At 35.4% G+C, this 21,611-nt stretch overlaps 1 protein-coding gene across 6 annotated transcripts in view; it reads right to left on the bottom strand.

Moving 5' to 3' along the window:
- Positions 1–21,611, bottom strand: part of LOC111044179 (lysosome membrane protein 2) — a 224,715-nt gene that overhangs the window by 46,890 nt on the left and 156,214 nt on the right. For all 6 annotated transcript variants that reach the window (XM_022329263.2, XM_039435000.1, XM_022329262.2 and 3 more), the window contains exon 4: positions 2,007–2,164. In XM_022329263.2, coding sequence (XP_022184955.2) covers positions 2,007–2,164 — 158 coding nt within the window. The remainder of the gene's footprint in view (positions 1–2,006; positions 2,165–21,611) is intronic.

Below are 21,611 nucleotides of genomic sequence, written 5' to 3'. Positions count from 1 at the left end.
TCTGAGTTCGATTATTTCTTAAGCCTGTCAATTATTGTGTCTGATACGTTCTATAATTATCATCAAGAACCGATCGAATACGATCATTGAAATAATTGAATTGAGCTGGATATGGGAACAGGTCTAAGTGGATGTAGTGAGTGGGGTCAGATCGAGATATTTGTTCTTTGTCCTTACCTGCTCATATATCAGCTTTTATCTGTTACCAACCTCGACTTAGGAGCGAATACATCAACAGTACCGCAGATGCAGCCAGAGATCATATAATTTCCTACAATAGAGCTTAAAACCGACAAGACTCTGTTCTCGAAGTATATCTGAACGATATTGGTCCAAGTACAGTCTTTTAATCCTCAGAACTTATTAGAGACGCAGTCCCGTAAATTATCTACATCGGGATTTTTGCTCGACCTGTATGATTTTGTATGCTCATTCTTCACAGGTAATAATTTTAAGGTATCCGTATTCAGTGTTTAGCGTCCGCTACACTACTTATAAAAATTTCATCACCATACAATCTGTCATAAGAAGAATCAAGGGTGAGCGAGCGTTTAGGCCTCCTGCGATTCCGACAATTGTATTGAATCTTGTAGTGGATCAATCAGTCTGGTGTACACTTAGCGTCCACGCACGCAGTTACAAAATTTATAACCTCAACACCGTTGATTTAGTACAAGATTCACTCTACATATGTGAAGCCGTTAAAAAACGCTTTACACTTCATAATAAGCACTTGCCTGCTTTTAAGCATGATTTAGAAGAGCTCAATAAAAATTTAAGAACTACAAGACTTAACCTATTTCGGACTATGTGTTATCTAAATTTGGGAGAGGAATAGCACAACCTTACTTTTCCTATCATTCTTATGATTTACTTATTGAATAAATGAATAACGTATAAAGATTATAATTTATCCTATCTTAATGTTAGCTTATTTATCCAACCTTCAATGTATCTATACCTCTCAAACAGATGAAGATCCAGATAAGATAACAATCCTTTATATAGATCATAATACAATACCTTGTCATCTATGTTGTGCTTCTTTTTGTGCTTATTATAAAAATGGGAATCGTCACGTTTTTTCGGAAAAAATGTCACGTTTTTAAAAATCGAACTGTATTATTCTCGAAAAAAAAGCAATAGTATATCAATAGGTAAAAAATTGCATCTGATATGCTGGATTATAATTCATAATAACTAACTAACAAATTCCCCTACTCAATGAATTCTACAAAGTATGAACAAGAAAACTAGAGAAACATGAGAAAATTAGTTTCACGAAACGACAAATCCAGTTTCAGTCTTCCAGTCATCCAGATAATAGTAAGATTAAACAGTTCAGTGCTCGAAAATTTCATTCAGTATCATTTTCAATATTAATTCACAAGAGGATAAATCTCCATTCACTATTCACTATCTCTCTATTCACTATTCACTAATATTTCTATTCATTCAAGTGGGATCGTCTCTCACTCTTTCCAACTATCTCAACAAAATTATATTTTCTCATCAGAATCTACCGTGAAAGTGAAGCCAATATTATGTTTCTTTAGTGCAAGAGAACTAAATATCAAGCTTGATCTAGTACAATTTGATTGGATATCATAATCTAGGATAATCTCGTTCTTGTTCCTTAGTTCGGTTTGTTTTTGAAGCTTGCTATAAGATACTCTTTATCAGAATATAGGGATTGTCAAAGTACGGCATCTCCAAATACGTACCGCAACTTCACCTAATGAGTAAGTTATTCATAAGGCCCTTCTTGCTTTTAGAAAAAACGACTAGCAGTCAGATATTTTACAATAAATGAATTAATCACTCACTGTGACAATGAGATCTTTCGGCAGTCCGCCATCTTCTTGGTTGTCAAGCCAACCAATATTTTATTGTAAAATATCTGACTGCTAGTCGTTTTTTCTAAAAGAAAAATTGATTTAATAATAAGCAGTTCGTGATGGAAAACTACATTGAAGAATTTTATTCATAAGGATTATTCTTCTTACCTGTATGTGAACGGCCCGATTTCGTTGAGCCTGGGTTTTTCTCCAGACAGGAATCCCTCGGGATTGGTGACATTGAAAATGAATACTTTGGTCAGTCTCAGTACACCTGGCTTCTGCCAGTAGTGGTAACTCAGTGTGTTGTTCCACAGCCTTAGATTCTGCAAACAAAATATAAAAAATTGAAAAAAATACAAGATTCAGAGGTTTTTCGACAATAATTAACAATAATAAACGTCTGTTGAGAGTCTGATTACGTTTAACATGTTACTACATAATATCGGGGACCGAGCTTCGCTCTGGAGTACAAAAACATGAAAAATTTATTACGAAAGAAGTAATTATATAATAATATGCATAGTTCATACAGAAATGTTCTATCTAATCACAATGGATTGAGATTAATTCCCGGAGAAATGCAAAAAAATTCCCTCACAAAGGCCCGGTTACACAAACACCGGTTAAATTTTAATCCTGATTAATTTCACGTGAACCAAATCAGAGAAGGCCATTTCAAGAAGATGGATCTACTGGAAAATTCTTTCTAATCACAATGAATCGAGATCAATTCCCAGAGAAATGCAAAACAAATTCCCTCACGAAGCTCCGTTGCACAAACACCGGTTAAATTTTAATCCTGATTAATTTCACGTGAACCAAATCAGAGAAGGCCATTCCAAGAAGATGGATCTACTGGAAAATTCTTTCTAATCACAATGAATCGAGATCAATTCCCAGAGAAATGCAAAACAAATTCCCTCACGAAGCTCCGGTTGCACAAACACCGGTTAAATTTTAATCCTGATTAATTTCTCGTGAACCAAATCAGAGAAGGCCATTTCAAAGAGATGTATCTACTGGAATTAATCAGGATGAAAATAACCCGGCTTTTTGCAACCGGCACTAAGTACCTGATTTAATGATTACAAAAGTTCAACAGCTGAGTCATAATTTTGACACGGTCCCACACACATGAACTCTCTCGCTCACTTCCATCATCAACAGACGACGAAATAATTATTATCAGCTGTTTTTCCAAGGATGAATGATAAATTATCCTTTTGATGTCCTTCAGCGGGTTTTCCCAGGGATGAGTCCTAGTGCAATCGAATTTTTATATTATTAACCTACTATGTTCTGAAGTTCGTGAGAATCATTAGATCCGTTTTCGAGATCCGGTAAAATCAAACATATAAACATCTAAACATATAAACAGAAATAGCCCGTTTAATATTATAGGATAACAGGTATTACAGGTTACGTTTACATGTAAATTCGAATCCCTTGCAAAAAAAACCTTTAAGAATCCAATGCTAACTTAATTTCGCCAAATTTGAATTGTGTGAGCTTTGATTTTAGCCACCTCATGTATAAATCCGTTATTTATAAACGAGCTTCTATGTTGAAATTCACTTCAATCCTCAGTATTCCTTGAATGAGAATGAAAATCCAGGCACCCTTATTCAAATGATACCTCTGAATAGCATGAACCATCTATAATTACTAAAATATATGGAATGACACCATCCATGATATAAGATGACATATCTTATGCTAAATTTAATAAGAAACTTTACGAATAAACTACATTATCAACGTAGGTATTATAGGATAGATCGTTGGCTGGGGCTGGAACCAGGGAGTATATAGAATGTACTGTACTAGAATATAGAATATGGTATGGAATGTACTATACTAGAATATAGAATATGATATAGAATGTACTATACTAGAATATAGAATATGGTATAGAATGTACCATACTAGAATAATAGAATATGGTATAGAATGTACCATACTAGAATATAGAATATGGTATAGAATCACAGTATACATACAGTACGGAAACTTGGCTAGTACCCTGACGCTAAAATCTTGTTAGGAAGCGCCGCATTGTAATAGTATAGATGGTAGGTTCGGATCACTTTAATGATCCGGATCAATTGATCTCGTTCACTGCTACGAGCCAATCAGAAGACCAGGATTGGAACTTCCCAAGGCCACGTGACGTGTTTAGTATTGGGGTCATGTAAAAAGCATTGGTTAGATAGGCGATTTTTTACAAGTTTCCATTCTGTACTTATTCTGTGATAGAATGTACTATACTGGAATATCGAATATGGTATATAGTATTCTATACTGGAATATAGTATAAAGAATCTACTATTGAGGATATAGAATGATGTAGGCCTACATTCTACACTCCCTGGCTGGAACCGAAAGAGTCACAACTTCGCCAAATAAGAAATGTTTTCCAGTTTTCTTTCATTTCATCGTTAGATATACAAATATCGGATCCTTAAAAATTCAGTATTCGCTTTAGAATTACCAGTATGTACTGTCCAATAACAATTGTCATAATGCAGATTGAATCTGGATTGATGACCCCTGAATTTTGAAGGTGAGAGGTGAAACAATGTTGGAGTAGATACTTGGATTCCAATACAATAAACAATTTTTCTAAATAATCTATTGATTATTTTGATAAATTTGATATAAAATAATATTATAAAAATACCTTAATTGAGTTATTCGATCTAATCTGATATTATTATTATTATTTGAATTCAGCACTGTTAAGATGTTGAGGTTATGAATAATATTATTACAAACCATGCTTACAAAAAATGACAAATTAGGCTACTGTGCATACGCTGCGGCTAGGCGAGAGTTAAAGTGCAGCCCATTTAATATCATCAGCTGGCTTTATTATTACTTATTTTTCAACTAATCACTTCTTCTTCTTCTCTTCTTCTTCTTCTTCTTCTTCTTCTTCTTCTTCTTCTTCTCCTTTCTTCTCCTGCCTTCTTCTTCTTCTTCCACTTGACCCTTTGTCCTCTTCTACTCTCTTCTATGTTGGATGAGTCAATGAGAAGGCTTCTTTTCATCATTCAACAATGCTCAACAATATAACTGTCTACAGAAACTCAGTCGGCAGCGATTTTGAAATTTTCAAATGTGCCGCCAAGCGCTGTTACCATGGCAACCGGTGAACAACACGCGGCAGCCATGGAGCGTGTGCCGGCCGTCAGGTAAGCACGTCGCTTGTCATAACTTGTCAAAATTTGACGGTCACCTCTGACTTTGATTTAATTAGTCGCGTCGCGAATTTCAAGTGCAACTGACCTTTATATCGCCGCTAACGTGAATTTTGCAGTTCTAACGAATATTTCCGGTATCTAGTGGCTCGTTAATGGATCAGGAAGTTAATGTGAGTATTGTATAGAATATACAATTGTGTAAAGAATCATGTAAAGAATAATTCTCAATCGTTACCCAAATTTATAACAATGAATACCGTAAGTCCAACCTATTTTACTCACAAAAGATGTATTGATAGGGTTACCTTACAGCTACCAGCTATAGATAGCCAGCTATGGATAGATAGAAACAGCTACAGATAGACATTGCGAGTTAGATAAGCAACTGAGAAATCATATTTTTGTATTCGTGTCGTTTAAAGGATATCAGATGTGTGGTTGTAGATAAGCAAGTGGTAACCTGAGCTTCAACGATAACCTAAAAATGATTGGCTCATGGGGCTGACTCAATTATTTGTTGTCAAAATTTGAGAGGGATTCCCACATTATCAGTACCAGAATCAGTGCAGCCAGTCAGCAACGAGAATAAAATTTCAATGATTTCTTATTTTAATATTCCCACTGAGCACAGAGAATTAAGGAATAGACAATGACAATTAATGTAATGAGGGAATAGGAGTGCTTATGTTCAGTTGTGTTCATTACATTCATTTTCGCAATTGCGAATGGATAGAGAATGGATAGAGGAATAGATGATGAAGATGAATGTAATGAGGTTTCTTCTTCTTCTTCTTCTTCTTCTTCATCTTCGCCTTCTTCTTCATCCTTTTCTTCTAAGTACTCCTTTTCTCCTTCTCCTTATTCTTCTAATCCTTCTCTTCCTTCTCCTCCTTCTTTGTCTACTTTTCCTCCTTCTTCTTCTACTTATTCTCCTTCATCTACTTCTTCTCCTTCTTCTCCTTATTCTAATTCTTCTCGTTTTTCTCCTTCTTCTCCTTCTCCATCGTCTCCTTTTCCTTTTCCTTCTTCTCTTTCAAAGCTGAGAATATTGTCACGTTTACACGTGATCAGCTGATTGAAATAGATTGTATCTGCCGGGCTATACAGCTGGAATAATCACATATCACTTTTATTATTGGTACAACAGATGATGAAAATTGCAGTCTCGTATCAGCTGTTCCTGGAAGGATAAATTTCTCCTTTCCATGTCCTCCACCGAGTTTTCCCAGGAATGAGACCCTGTGCAATCGAATTTCTATATCAAGAACTTTATTTTTCGCAAATTTAATTAAAATCATTGGAGCCGTTTTCGAGATCTGTAATACATACATAAATAAATAAATACAGAAATTGCTTGCTTGATATAAGAGGATAATATAGGCTACATATCAAAGAATTCAATTTGGTTTAAAATGAAGCGTCATGGAATGATGACGTCGGTAGAAGAATATAGCCTGCTCTAGATATCAAATAATTGAATTTCGTTTGGCATAAAACGTAATGAATTTATTGAACTTCGATATTGGATGAATTATCAATTAAATATTGGGGCACCGAGCTTAGCTCGTTATTTTTATTTATTGATAAACAGAACACAATACTCTAAAATGATCGTGTTTATATTTCACAGCTGGCTATGTCATCTTATGAATTTCGGGGATGCAATATTTTGATTTTTCACATACTCACTCGCTCACTCACTTTTTTACTATCCACAGCTGTTTCAGCCAAGGATGAATTATCCTTTTAATGTCGTTCAGCGAGTTTTCCCAAGGATGAGACCTAGTGCAATCGAATTTTTATATCATAAACCTACTATGTTCCAAATTCCGTGAAAATCGTTGGAGCCGTTTTCGAGATCCGTTGAACATAATAATAATCAGATATAAATATTTAAAAATACAGAAATTGCTCGCTAAATATAATAGGATTGTTCATTGAAATAAATCATGTCTGATACTTTCCAAATATTTCATTATCTTCATGGTTTATGATCAACTCTCGTCTAAATGAAATGATATTTTATAGTGAGATCTATGTTATAATGACAGTGGAGAAAGATAGGAGAACAACGTTGCCGATCCTCTGTCTTGTTTAATGCCTTCTATAGATGGTAGCTGATATAGGTTTATTGATGTGATATCAACTGTTGATTCTCGTTCAAAATAATCATTTATTGATGTAATATCAACTGTTTATTCTCGTTTAAAATAATCAATTTTATTTTATTAAGCAAGAAATTTTTTTCCCAATAATTTCATAATGAATTTCAATAATTAAGGTGAAATATTCTGTTAATTGATTATTAATTCTACATTCTTAAAAGACGATCTGGCAACAGAGCAAAGCGAGAAAGAGATAGCGCTATCTGCCTTGTTGAATGATCGACAAGGATAACAATACCATTGCTAATTAGACGCTGCCATTATAACGCGACCTCACTGTAGTATATAGGCTAGATCATTGAACAACTTTCACGTAACTTAAAGCTATACTCTCAACAACTGCTCATTTATTATATCACGATAGTGAATTCCAAATTTTCTATACTCTACACCAGTGACAATACTTGATCAATAAGATAGATTGGGTTACATTAATTTCAAAGTAATATTAAATTCACTTGAATGACTCAATTTTATTCATGCTTCACGGAACACTTTCCTTCAAAGGAAAGGTTTCCCATCGAAGGAAAGTTTGAATATTTTATAGTTTTCCATGTCAATGAACAGCCTTTCTCTGTAACCACTAGGCTAGTTCCTGGTTATGATAATTGCATACAGTACTAGTTGATTATAGTCAGTTAAAACTAAGAAATTGAAAGGTAATCAGATATCAAACTGCTTTAATCATGTCGTGACTGTATAAAGTTATTAATGCGGTTATGGATATAATTTACAATGTAAAGTGTAAACTGAGAAGTGTAGGTACTCTGATACTTCCGTAAGTATCAATGCAAACTGAGAGACTTTTGAACTTCCGTAAATTATACAATATTCTTACAATCATTGATCTCTTCGAGCTCAGCATTGTTGATACAAATTTAAACATCAGAGTATTGAATTTTAAACATATTTTGCAATCAGTAATATGAGGGAATATTCATAAGGGAATATTCACAAGGGAATTGAGATCTTCAAGAACAATGATGTTTTTTCCATAGTGTATTTTTTGATCGAATAGATGAGTAATGAGTGCCCTTAATAATCTATGCTATAATAAAGCAAAGAACTAGCTTATACACGTGCGGGGTAGGAAAGTTATGTTTGACGTTTCATCACGTCTGAACTACTGGACTGATTAACTTGAAATTTTGCATATTATAGATTCTTGATCAACCGAGGATGGTTACAGGCTTATTTTCAATTCTTTAAGATTTCATTACATCAAGTTTTTAGTTTGACAAGTTTTAAAATAGACCTTTGTGGAGTACGGGTTATCTGCTTATAATAAGAGAGAGTAGGGTTGTGTTTGTTCGTTTGTTCGTGTGTTCGTTTGTTCGCATCAAAACATATCAACTTGTGGATTGCATACCGGAAAAACAGGAATGATTTATATCTCCAAATTTTGCACATAGATTCTAAAAATATCAATCTCGTGCACCTGGAAGCCCAAATTTTAATTTTCCTTCTGGATTTTTCAGAATTAATGTTTATATTTCATTAAAGTTGGTTAAATCGATGGTATATTCGATTTCATAAAAAAATCACTAAATCGAAATTAAAAATGGAACATCTGTTTCTATATTGCTTTATACCTGATACCACTTAACCTCAATAATATTGTTTTGATAATTGATGAATATTTTCAATAATAATGATAATATTTTTATTACAAATATTCTAATAGTATTGTTTCGATAATTAATGAATATTTTCATTTTCACAAACTCTATATAATAATATGGTGAATATGAAACAGCTGCATCTAAGAAATCTCAAAAACATCTGTTTAGAAAAACATAGTTTTGAAACTTCGTTTTCCTGATGCAATGTTTAGGACTACACGTGGCATGGATTATTAATTTTTCAGCTAGAACAGTATGTTTTTTGAGACAAAGAGCTAAATAAACGTATACAGTTTCATCAATGCTGTATCGGCAATATGAAAACGCATGCAAGTTAATATGTCTTTGAGAAAAGGTGTTGATCATCCATCTATCTATCATCTCCTATACTATAATAAAGGAAAGAACTTGCTTAAACACGTATACACGTGTAAAGGATATGAAAATTATGTTTGACGCATCATCACGACTGGAGGTTAGGCAGAGCATTCTGCCGTGATAAGTTGAGTCTTGTTACGCTCCGTGTTTTTTCGGTTTTCACTGAGTTTTTGAAAGCATTTTTGTGAGTTTGAACAGTGAATTGTGTAGAGCTAGACTTGATCTCTCAGATGAAACGACTGGATCCTTGAAAAGTGGTGAATATTGATATGAATATATAGTTTTAAAGTTATTTTAAGGTTAAATTGATGAACAGTTTCATTCTATTTACTGGGCTGCTAATCGGATCTGCTTATCTCATCGAAGTTAGACAATCATTTCTTTCGAGTTTCTCAGCTAGCGGAGTCAGAAAGTTCTTTTCCTTCATCTTTATCAATTCTCTCTCGCTTCTCTCTTCCCATCGTTATCAGTAATTCTAAATGCATCTGTGAACGCTTTCTCTGCTATTCTTCTGTCTTCTCATCGTGGCTTATCTGTTCAGTAAATATTGTATATACCTATATTCTTTCTCAACTGAACAACGCTGTTCTCGATGAACGAAGCTAGTATGCTATAGGATTTGATAAAGGAAATCTTTTGTCGGATTACACTGAAAGATTGTTTTGCTTACTTATAGCATCACCATAACATCCACGTTAAAATGGCTGTTGATATTAAAACTATGGAAGCTATGTTTGAAAAATTCAAAACAGAAATCAATACTAGTACGGAGAACATTATCAAGAAAGAAATAAGTGCGCTCAATATCCCTTCAATCATGGCTGAGCAGAATAGTAAAATTGAGAAACTGGGCAAAGAAAATGAAGAATTGAAACGAGAGCTACAAAAGCAGAGTGCGTTGATTGAGAATATGAGAAGAGAAAATAATCTTATATTCTTTGGTGTTGATGAGGCAGATGGTGAAAAATCTACACAATTGATGGAGAAAACTTTGGATATTTGTAATAAAGTTCTGAAGGTTGAACTAAAAGCGGGTGACATTAATTTGGTGAGGAGGATTGGCAGGAAAAAAGATAAGGGTGCGCGTCCGGTTATGTTATCCCTAGTATCTGTAATCAAGAAAAATAGTATTTTGCAGGAATGTAGAAAGTTAAAAGGCTCCAAGATATTTCTGACACATGATTTGGATTGGCAGTCTCGCCAGAGACAGAAGATATTGAGGGAGGTAGGAGGTGAGCTTAGGGATTCAAAGAAGAATGTGAGAGTGAGGAGGGGAGGGCTAGAAATTGATGGAAGATTTATTACGTATAAAGAAGTTGAGAGTGAATATATAGAAAAGAAACAGTCAAGAGATGATGAAGACCACGAGGGCGTGGAGAGGCAGGATCGGGAGGAAAATCTGAAAAAGCGCAGAAGAGAGGCTGAAGGGCAAAACGCAGGAAAAGGAAAATTGAGGCAAGGGAAAGCATCAGATATCAGCTCGTTTTTTCGTTCCTCAGGGGGCGACAAAAGAAATAATTAGTAAAGCCTATCAACAAAACTGTTGTTCAGAACAAATCAATCTGAACGACAAGCTAACTCTGAATGTAGTTGCATTTAATGTGGCTGGAATACAGAATAATTGAATGATGCAGATTTCTCAAATTTCCTTCAAAATTACGATATTTTCCTCCTCTTTGAGACGTTTATCGAAGATGAAAATAGCTTTCTTCTAGTTGAAAAAAAGTTTCCCCAATATGAAATGATTTGGATTCCTGCAATTAGAGCTACATGCTACGGTAGAGCAAGTGGAGGAGAAATTTATGGAATAAAAAGAGGAAATAATTGTTCGATTCATCCCAAGTTTGTTAAAGTCGAAAATAATTATATTGTGAGAATCAAAATTGAATCTTGTATTATGATTAATATATTGCCAGTTTATTTGAATTGTAATCACTGGATGCGTGATTTTAACATAATCCAGGAGGTATTTGAGCAACTGGAAGGACAGAATATTATGCTTATAGGTGATGTAAATGGGAGGATAGGCAATGAGCAAACACTAGATGAGGAGCTGATTATAGGTACACATTGTCTGCAGACCTTCCATAGAAATTCCAAGGATTTACTCCTAAACCGAAATGGGAAAATGCTGCTTGAATTGTTTGAGAACTTTGGTCTGATTATTTTGAATGGACGCTCGGTGGGCGATAAACATGGTGAATTCACATTCTTGGGTCATCAAGGATCTTCTGTGATTGACGTATGTGCTGTATCTTTGGAACTGCTGAGCTGTATATCGGATTTCTCAGTCATCCCAGCCATATTTTCTGACCATCAACCTATACAAGCAACTATAAAAATTGCAGGAGCAGGAAGACAATCCAAAAACATATTGCCAATTAGACCGAAGCTGAAATGGGTCTCATCAAAAAGAGCTGAATACCGGAGGCGGCTTGAGGAAGTGATTAACAGGAAAGATATCTGGAATATTGACTTGGAAGATGACTGGTGCTATCTTATTGAAGCTATTAATAAAAGTCATCACTTGCATGGGTGGCGGGGAAATGTTCAAGGAAATTCAAGGATGCAAGCTGAGTGGTTCGACAAAGAATGCCATAGAAAAAGAGAAGAAACCTTCAAATTACTCAATGAGTACAGAAAAACTGATTCAGATGCTATAAAGAGGCAGTACATTCACGCGAACTCGGAATACAAAAGACTCTGTGGAGAAAAGAAAAAGGCTTACTGGAAGAAATGTGCAGATAGTTTTCAGACGGTGAGAGACTCCAGAGATTTTTGGAAACTGGTTAGGCAACTGAAGAAGAAGCAACATATGGCAGGAGCAAGTATTTCTTTGAAAGACTGGGTGCAGCATTTCAAGGTTTTGTTGAATCCAATAGTACTGGCTGATAGAATGTTGTATCCTGAACCCTATGTGCGTGATGACTTTCTAGATGCACCGTTTCGAAAGGAGGAACTAGATAAGGTGATTCTTCACGTAAAGGATGGCAAAGCCCCAGGCGAAGACAGAATTCCGTACGAATTTTACAAGAATGCTCCAACAGTATTCATGAACAGATTGTTGGAGGTCTTCAATAGCATCTACAACGTTTCTCATGTCGTTCCACAGGACTTCCATACTTCGATTGTGTTTCCAATCTTCAAGAAAGGTGATCCAGAGGATGCTTCCAATTATAGAGGAATATCGTTTGGTAATACTGGAGCAAAACTGTTTACTGGTCTCATCTTGGAGAGGCTGAAGACGTGGATCCATCATCACAACATCCTCAACGAGTTCCAGGCAGGTTTCAGACAGAACTACTCAACGGTGGACAATATCTTCAGTTTGATGGCCATTATTAAAATGCACCTAGCAGTTAAAAGGCAGAAAGTCTATGCCTTTTTTGTCGATTTTTCGGCTGCATTTGATAGAGTGGACAGGCATGCGCTATTTTTCAAACTATCAGAAATAGGTTTATCAACAAAGATGTTAAAGATTATCCAGAAGATATACAGCAACACATCAGCCAGGGTATGGAGCTCTGAAGGTCTGTCTGATAGATTCTTCACAAAGACAGGTGTCAAGCAAGGCTGTTTACTTAGCCCAATTCTGTTCTCCCTTTTCCTCAATGACATAGAGGACGATATGGAAGGAGGAATAAGACTGAATAACGTGTGCATTAAAATGCTTGCCTATGCTGATGATGTTGTCTTGTTGGCATCCGATAAACTGAGTATGACCAGAATGATTAGAGTACTGGAGGATTATTGTAGAAAGTGGAACTTGCTGATTAACCTGGATAAGTCCAAAATCGTCATCTTCAGAAATGGTGGAAGGCAGGGGAGGCTTGAAAAGTGGTGTTTTGAGGAGAGGCCAATAGAGGTTGTTAACTCGTATAAGTATCTGGGAGTAAGATTGTCCACAAAGCTATCATTAACAGAGCATTTTAGAGAAAAATCACTCTCAGCAAAGATGGCTATGAATCACTTCAATGATATCCTCCTTAATGATGGGATACCATTCAAATCAAAGCTACAAATTTTCGATGCAGTGGGAAGGTCTGTAATTTCTTACGCAGCACAGGTGTGGGGAGGAAGAATCTATGATGTGGTTGAAAGTATCCAGCGTTTCTTCCTTAAGAAGGTATTTTGTCTCCCATCGTACACCCCGAATCAGGCTTTGCTTCTGGAGACCGGAGTCTGTCCAATCTTCCTGCATACAATAAGGCTACACCTTCAGTTTGTAAAGCGATGTTTGAATCTGCATGAAGGAAGATATCCATGTATGCTATTGAAATTGATGATTCGAAGAAGGCTATTTCTGTATGATGACTGGAGGATGCTGGATGACTTATTTGGCATTCCATGGGAGGGGATAGCAGCAGGTAGTTTGAACATCGACCAGACGATTGACAGGATTGGAAGTAAGCTGCGAGATCAACAGATGCAGCGGGTCGCCATCAGCCAGCGGTACACCATTCGCCGAGAGCTCAATCACTGGAATGATTACATTTTTCAAAATTCCAGCTTTCAATTCATCAAGTGGTTCTTCAAAGCAAGAAATGAATTGATCCTACTCAATAAGTACTCATTCAACGGGAACAGACTCTGCTCATTGTGCAATAGGAAGGAGGAGGAGGATGTCACGCATTTCATTGGAAAATGTCCCATACTTGTCGAGTTCAGATGGCAACACTTTGGCAGAGCAGCATTGTCACGGGAAGATCTGAAGAACTACCTAAACGGAGATGACTGGCTAAAGATAGGTGCATACTGTGTTGGTGCATGGAAATACAGACACTACTTGATTTCAGAGTTCAATGGATAGTGCGTTGTGAACTGTTGAATGAACACTAAGGGAAAAGTATTTTAATAACAAGAATGTGTAATTCTGTATGGAGTCTACTCATGACAAACCTCACCCTGACGGTCGTTGACCAAGGGTTTAATGCTTTTTATAATTAAAATTATGTTCTTGTATAATATTATCTAGGAAACAATGTTAAAATAAAAGCAATTATTCATTCATTCATTCATTCATCATCACGACTGAAACTACTGGACTGATTAACTTGAAATGTTGCATATAGATTCTTGATCAACCGAGGATGGTTACAGGCCTATTTTCAATTCTTTAAGATTCCATTACATCAAGTTTTCAGTTTGTCAAGTTTAAAAATATACCTTTGTGGAGCACGGGTTATCTGCTAGTAAATCTATATATATAAAAGCGAAATGGCACTCACTCACTGACTGACTGACTGACTGACTCACTCACTCACTCGCAGAACTAAAAATCTACCGGACCAAAAACGTTCAAATTTGGTAGGTATGTTCAGTTGGCCCTTTAGAGGCGCACTAAGAAATCTTTTGGCAATATTTTAACTCTAAGGGTGGTTTTTAAGGGTTTAAAGTTCGTCTTTCAGCATGTATATTCTTCATATTCTCTTAATTATAATTGAAAAATGTCCATACCATATGTTAATATGGAACTATAATCTAGAGAGAGTACCTCTTCGAAACAGTTGTTAACTGGTAACTAAATTAATAATTATTTTGTCAGGTTGGCATTAAGTTGAGTTGACTTTGTTAGGTTGGCACCAAGTTGAAGATTGAAATGCATTTATCGCGGAAAAATTGATTGGACACTGCTTCTTCAATCAGAGCTATTCCTGGGAATATTATATTACTAGCCATCAGGCTCGCTTCGCTCGCCATATCCGTTTAGCCAGACGTTTAGTCTGGACCCCCGACTGGATCGTCCTAACATATGATAAAAATGCTCAAATGGAAAATGCAGGCGAGTGAAGCGAGCTTGCTGATCTCATTCTTGGACGATCCAGTCGGGGGTCCAGGGGGCGGATCCCCCTGGCTAGACGGATATGGCGAGCGAAGCGAGCCTGACGGCTAGTAATATCAATAAATTTGAGTTAGCTCCTACTGATTAATAAATGACTACTACTGCTGGAACTGGGGGGAAATTATTTAAATTTTACCAAACAATTAGGCTATTTGAATTTGTTAATATTTTTATCGATGCGGGGAGAGAGGACAGCCATATTTCATATTTTGTCCGAAAGATATTGAAAAAACTCTATGAAAAGCTTCTCTCCAAACGTCCAAGGGGGAAATTAATTAAATTTTACGAAACAATTAGGCTACTAAAATTTGTATTTGTTAGTTTTTATCGATGCGGGGAGAGAGGACAGCCATGTTTTATATTTTGTCCAAAAGATATTAGAAAAACTCTATGAAAAGCTTCTCTCCAAACGTCCAAGGGGGAAATTAATTAAATTTTACGAAACAATTAGGCTACTTAAATTTGTCTTTGTTAGTTTTTATCGATGCGGAGAGAGCGGTCAGCAAAGTTTTATATTTTGTCCGAAAGATATTAAAAAAACTCTATGAAAAGCTTCTCTCCAAACGTCCAAGGCTTGGAATTATTATCCACATTTTGAACTGTGTGTATTTCATATTATATAACATCAGAGCTTCCCATTCCACCAACAGTGAGATTCACTTGAAACTATCAGCATATTCCTCAAAGATAACCTAATTTCTTCCCATCTCATTCATTGATTCATGACAGTTCTAAGTGATCTTACTACATTTATAAATATATCCATTCATAATTATTATCGTATGACTGAGCTTCTTCCATTTCCTGCATCCTTGCAGTCAGTTAAGGACTCTCCAGGACTGTGATTTGTGTCTTCCTCTTCAAAAGTGACCTCGAATAATCTAAATGAAACGCACTTGCCTGACCATTCATTTAACGCTTTGTTTGCTGCAGACAATATAAAAAACTAATTACAACTGCGATGGAAAACAGGTAATAAAAAAGTTGTAATAAACATGAAATCTTATGCTTATTGCAGCACGTACTTATGAGTACTACCATTAGCAATGGTAATATCAACTAAATTTTAACAATATGAATGAAAATTTAAGCATTTTTTACCTATGAATAAGAGATAGTTTTCAACTTTACATAATATTCATCCTCTCGTCAAGAGAAAAGTGGGACAAAATTTTCGTCAAGATGTTTCAAGATTTGTTTGAAATGCTGTACATTTGAAGTTGTAGTTCAGATATCGAGAGATTGCATCTTTGTATAATTTAAGTTAATATCTAAGATCTTAGAGTCTTAAGATCTGAGTTATATCAAGCATATCTAAGATTTCAAAAAAACAATAAAAGTCCTACTTTGTGGAAATATTTAAAGGGCTGAACTTGTGTGAAGTGAACAATTACAAGACAATCAATTTCGGACTATGTGTAACCTTATCTAAATTTGGGAGAGGAATAGCACAAGGTTACCTTATTTCAACTCTCCCTATCGTTTCAATAATTTACTTATTGTATGAATGAATGAAAGAATCCTATACTATAAACAGCTATTTCTGTTCATCTGTTCAGATGTTCAGATGTTTGGATGTTTAGATGTTTATTATGTTTGTATTTCACCGGATCTCGAAAACGGCTCTAACGATTCTCACGAAATTCAGAACATAGTAGATTTATAATATAAAAATTCGATTGCACTAGGTCTCATCCCTGAGAAAACTCGCTGAAGGACATTAAAAGGATAATTATTATTCATACTTGGAGAAACAGCTGATAATAATTATTATATCGTCGTCTGTTGATGATGAAAGTGAGTGAGCGAGTTCATGTGTGTGGGACTGTCTCAAAATTACGACTCAGCTGTTGAACTTTTGTTATCATTAAATCGGGTACTTAGTGGCGGTTGCAAAAAAGCCAGGTTATTTACAATCCTGATTAATTCCAGTAGATCCATCGTTTTGAAATGGTCTTTTCTGATTTGGTTCATGTTCAATTTATCAGGATTAAAATTTAACCGGCTTTTGTGCTACCGGGCCTTTGTGAGGGAATTTTTTTACATTCCTCTGGGAATTAATCTCAATTTACTGTGATTAGATAGAACATTTCTGTATGAATGCTATTATAATTTCTTCTTTCGTAATAGATTTTTTATGCTTTTGTACTCCAGAGCGAAGCTCGGTCCCCGATATTAAAGAATAAAATGCTATTCAGAATTGAAGCCTGATATGTTCAGAAAACAAACTTCAATAATATAATTTTTCGAACGGTGCTATAAACTAAAAAAAAAATGATTCTTCAGTTATAAGTAAAGATCATTGCTTGCGATTGAAATTCTGTTCAGTTTTTTTGTTATTAAGCTACTCAATAGTATTTATTAATGAGAAGAAGTTTACTGTGCAAGGATTTCTTAGATATCACTCCTAACTCAAGATTTCGACTTGGAGTCTTGCAAATGAAATTCAAGAAAATTTAATCATTTTCAATTAAATTGATAAGAAATAGTTGCTTCACAAGACAATGCTTGAAATCTTTCTTAGTCCCGGTTTCACAAAATCTGGTTGAATTTTAATCAAGATTGATTCCACAAGAACCAATCAGAGAAGCCGTCTCTTCAATAACGCCTTCTCTGATTGGTTCCCGTGAAATTAATCACGATTAAAGTTTAACCGTGCCAAAGACAAAGATACATCATCAACAAGGAACTTAGAAGTCTATATCTAAATCGGTTCTTTTTCAACCTGTACCTAGTTGGCCTAACCTGTAGTTGAAATTGGATATTTTTCTCAACTGTTAGTTGATGTTTCTCCGTTGAGACTATATGAGCGCTGTCCGTTTGACCTTGAAGGGTGACGTTTGACCTTGAAGGGTGACGTTCGACCTTGACATTGACCGATCTACCGTAACGTGACCTACCTCAATAGACCAGTACTTCTGTACTACTAGATTCATCCATCATTATCCCTTAATCTTCTCATTATTATCCATCTCCCACTTTCCATTCACATTTCCTGATCCTCAAATCCGTATTAAAGTTAGGCGCACACAGATCGTCATCGGACGGACGGCACGCATCGGACGGATCGGAGGATTAGATTCGATGCATTGCTTTCAATTGGAGTGCGCATACCTATACGGATGCGGATAGGTATGCGCACTCCAATTGAAAACAATGCATCAAATCTACACAACCGATCCGTCCGATGCGTGCCGTCCGTCCGATGCCGATCTGTGTGCGCCTACCTTTAAGATAGAAATCAAAACCGCGACCTAAAAATCTTATAAGCTAAGGACCGAATTCACCAACACGAAAACTTGGTTTAAGCGCCAGATGATTCTACTGAAACACAAATCATATTTATTACAAAACCAATTCAAAATCATTTGACTCACAACCAACTGCCGTTCAAACCTTGTTTTCGTTTTTGGTGAATTTGGGCCTGAATCTTAGCTTATCCTCCTCTCCTTTCTTGTTCCCTGTTGATTCTTTTTTTCCTGCGTTTTCCCTAAATCATTTTTACCAACGTTTCCTCTTTCCCTCATAATCAACCTTCAACCTACCAATTTCTCTTTTTTTACATTGTCATAGTTTCCTTCAAAATTTTTGTTTTTTCTTCTCAAACTTTTTCGAGCAACAATATTCTCTTGTTTCAATTCTAGAGATAACACGAAAGAAATTTTCTAATAGGACGTATAGTATCACGTTATCTCTATAACTATAGTATATTATAGGAAGTATAGCTACAATTTTCATAGAAATATAGTTATTTATTACAGAGATAATAGAAGTGATAATATTACCAGTGAAACTGGATTCACTCAGTGACAGTGTCAGTTAACAGTGAAAATATAATTCCCATTAGTTCTGATGGGATTATTCATACTCACTCGGCCAGGCTAAGTTGGGATAGTCCAATTAGAACTCATTGTGTCCCTCGCACAGAAGCCGGTTAACTTTTAATCCTGATTAATTTCACAAGAATCAATCAGAGAAGACTTTGATTGAAGAGAAGGTTTTGCTGATTGCTTCCCTTGAAATTAATCAGGATTAAAATTTAACCGACTTTTGTGCAACCGGGAAATAGAAATTATAAGTTATAATTTATAAATTATAAGTTATAAATTATAAATTATAAGTTATCAATTATAAATTATAAGTTCTTATTTTCACCGTCACAGCTATGTGTGAATCTAGCTTGAAACAGTATCGACTATTTTATCATCTCTGAAACAGTTTCACGACTGTCGTAAGTGGATAAGTGATCTAATTATCTATAATATAATAAAATAAAATAAAATCAAGTTTTATTCAATGATATCACTACACGACATATTCCGTTACACAAATTATAGTACAGATCATTGAATACAATTCTGTTTGCTTAAGAAAAATCAATTAATTAATTTCTCCTTCAAGAAATCCTATTATATTAAGCGAGCAATTTCTGTATTTATATATCTGGTTATTTTTTATATTTGGCTATTTTTATATCTGGTTATTTATGTTTAACGGATCTAGAAAACGGCTCTAACGATTTTCACGAAATTTGGAACATAGTAGGTTTATGATGTAAAGATTCGATTGCACTAGGTCTCATCCTTGAGAAAACTCGCTAAACGACATTTAAAGGATAATTCATCCTGGGCTGAAACAGCTGTGGATAGTATAAAAGTGAGTATGTGAAAAATCAAAATATAGCCTCCCCGAAATTTATATGTATGCCAGTATAGCCAGCTGTGAAATGTAAACATGATCATTTTAGAGAATTATTGTGTCCTGTTTATCAATAATAATAAAAATAACGTGCGAAGCTCGGTGCCCCGATATTAAAGGGCTGAACTGGATAAAACTGGATAGGAAAATTATGTTTGACGCATCATCACATCTGAGCTACTGGACTGATCTATTTTTAATTTTTCATATAGATTCTTTATTCACCCAGGATGGTTATAGGCCTATTTAGAATTCCTCGAGATTTCAGTACATGAAGTTTTCAGTTTGTCTAAGTTCAATCTATTTGTGCTTTTAACAAATCCTTGCGGAGCACGGGTTACCTGCTAGTCAGTAATAATATTTACCGTGGAGTTTCCATCTTTGAGGCTGATTTAGAGTGATTAATGCTCATAAATCAGTACGGTAGTAACAGATAGGTCACCTTGTGAACCTTGTGCCCTTTTTACATTGCAATATAACTTACTAGTGTATTAATAAGATTGAGCAACCATATTCTACAGGTGCACTGTGCTGTAACCATTACACACAGTCTCTAGTAAAATTCACTTCAAACGGTTAGCATTGCTTATAGGAATAACCTCAATGCTAACCATTAAACCGATGCTGACCGTTTGGAGTGGATATCACAACTGATGGCTAAGTGAGAGTTGAGCTTTCTTGCTAAGATTTATGACCAAGTTGAAGGAATTTCCGCAATGGATAGACATTTTTACTGACGAGATTCTTCTTATTGCTTTTCTCTCGGTCACTTCTTCTTCTTCCTCCCCTTCTTCTTCTTCTTCGACATCTTTCTGTTTTTCTCCCTCTTCATGATCTTCTGTGCCTTCTTTTTGATTTTCTGTACCTTCTTCATCTTCTTCTCCTCGTTCCTGCACGATGCAACTTGCAACTTCTTCTTTTTCTCCTGTCTTCTTCTTCTTCTTCTTCTTCTTCTTCTTCTTCTTCTTCTTCTTCTCGTTCCTGCACGATGCAACTTGCAACTTCTTCTTTTTCTCCTGTCTTCTTTTTCTTCTTCTTCTTCTTCTTCTTCTTCTTCTTCTTCTTCTCGTTCCTGCACGATGCAACTTGCAACTTCTTCTTTTTCTTCTTCTTTTTCTTCTTCTTCTTCTTCTTCTTCTTCTTCTCTTCTTCTTCTTCTTCATCTTCTTCTCCTTCTCCTCCTTCTTCTTCTCTTCTCCATTTTATTATTGATTTACTCGATTTCTTATTTTATGCCTTTATTTTTCATTTTCCCATCATGCAAACTGTTATCTTTCCCACTCTCCTTTTTTCCTCATTATTCCTTCATTTTCCTTTTCTTTTTCACATCTTATTATTTACGCAATTCCTTCTAAAATATTCTTTTTCCATCAACTTTCCCTTTCTTGACATCCTCTATCTCAAGGACCACTCCTGAATTCATCTTCTTCTGAATTATCTTTTCAATTTTTCTGTCTGTGTTTTGTTGTTGTTGTTGTTGTTGTTGTTGTTCTTCTTCTTCTTCTTCTTCTTTTCTTCTTCTTCTTCTTCTTCTTCTTCTTCCTTTTCTTCTTCCTCTTCTTCTTCTTCTTCTTCTTCTTCTTCTTCTTCTTCTTCTTCTTCTTCTTCTTCTTCTTCTTCTTCTTCTTCTCCTCCTTCTTCCACCTCACCCTTTGTCCTTTTCTACTCTCTTCTACGCTGGATGAGTCAATGAGAAGGCTACTTGTTCTAATGTTGTAATAGGGCAAGCGATAAGGAACCGGGCTTTTCACATCTAATCAGTAGGCTACAATATATCACATTTCTTTCACAAATCAGCATTATTTATCCAATATCGGGGCACCGATCTTCGCTCGTTATTTTTATTTATTGATAAACAGAAC

Source organism: Nilaparvata lugens, chromosome 8 (assembly GCF_014356525.2).
Source record: "Nilaparvata lugens isolate BPH chromosome 8, ASM1435652v1, whole genome shotgun sequence".
Taxonomy (NCBI): domain Eukaryota; kingdom Metazoa; phylum Arthropoda; class Insecta; order Hemiptera; family Delphacidae; genus Nilaparvata; species Nilaparvata lugens.
Note: the sequence above shows the minus strand (reverse complement) of the source record. Positions and strands in the feature narration are given on the sequence as shown.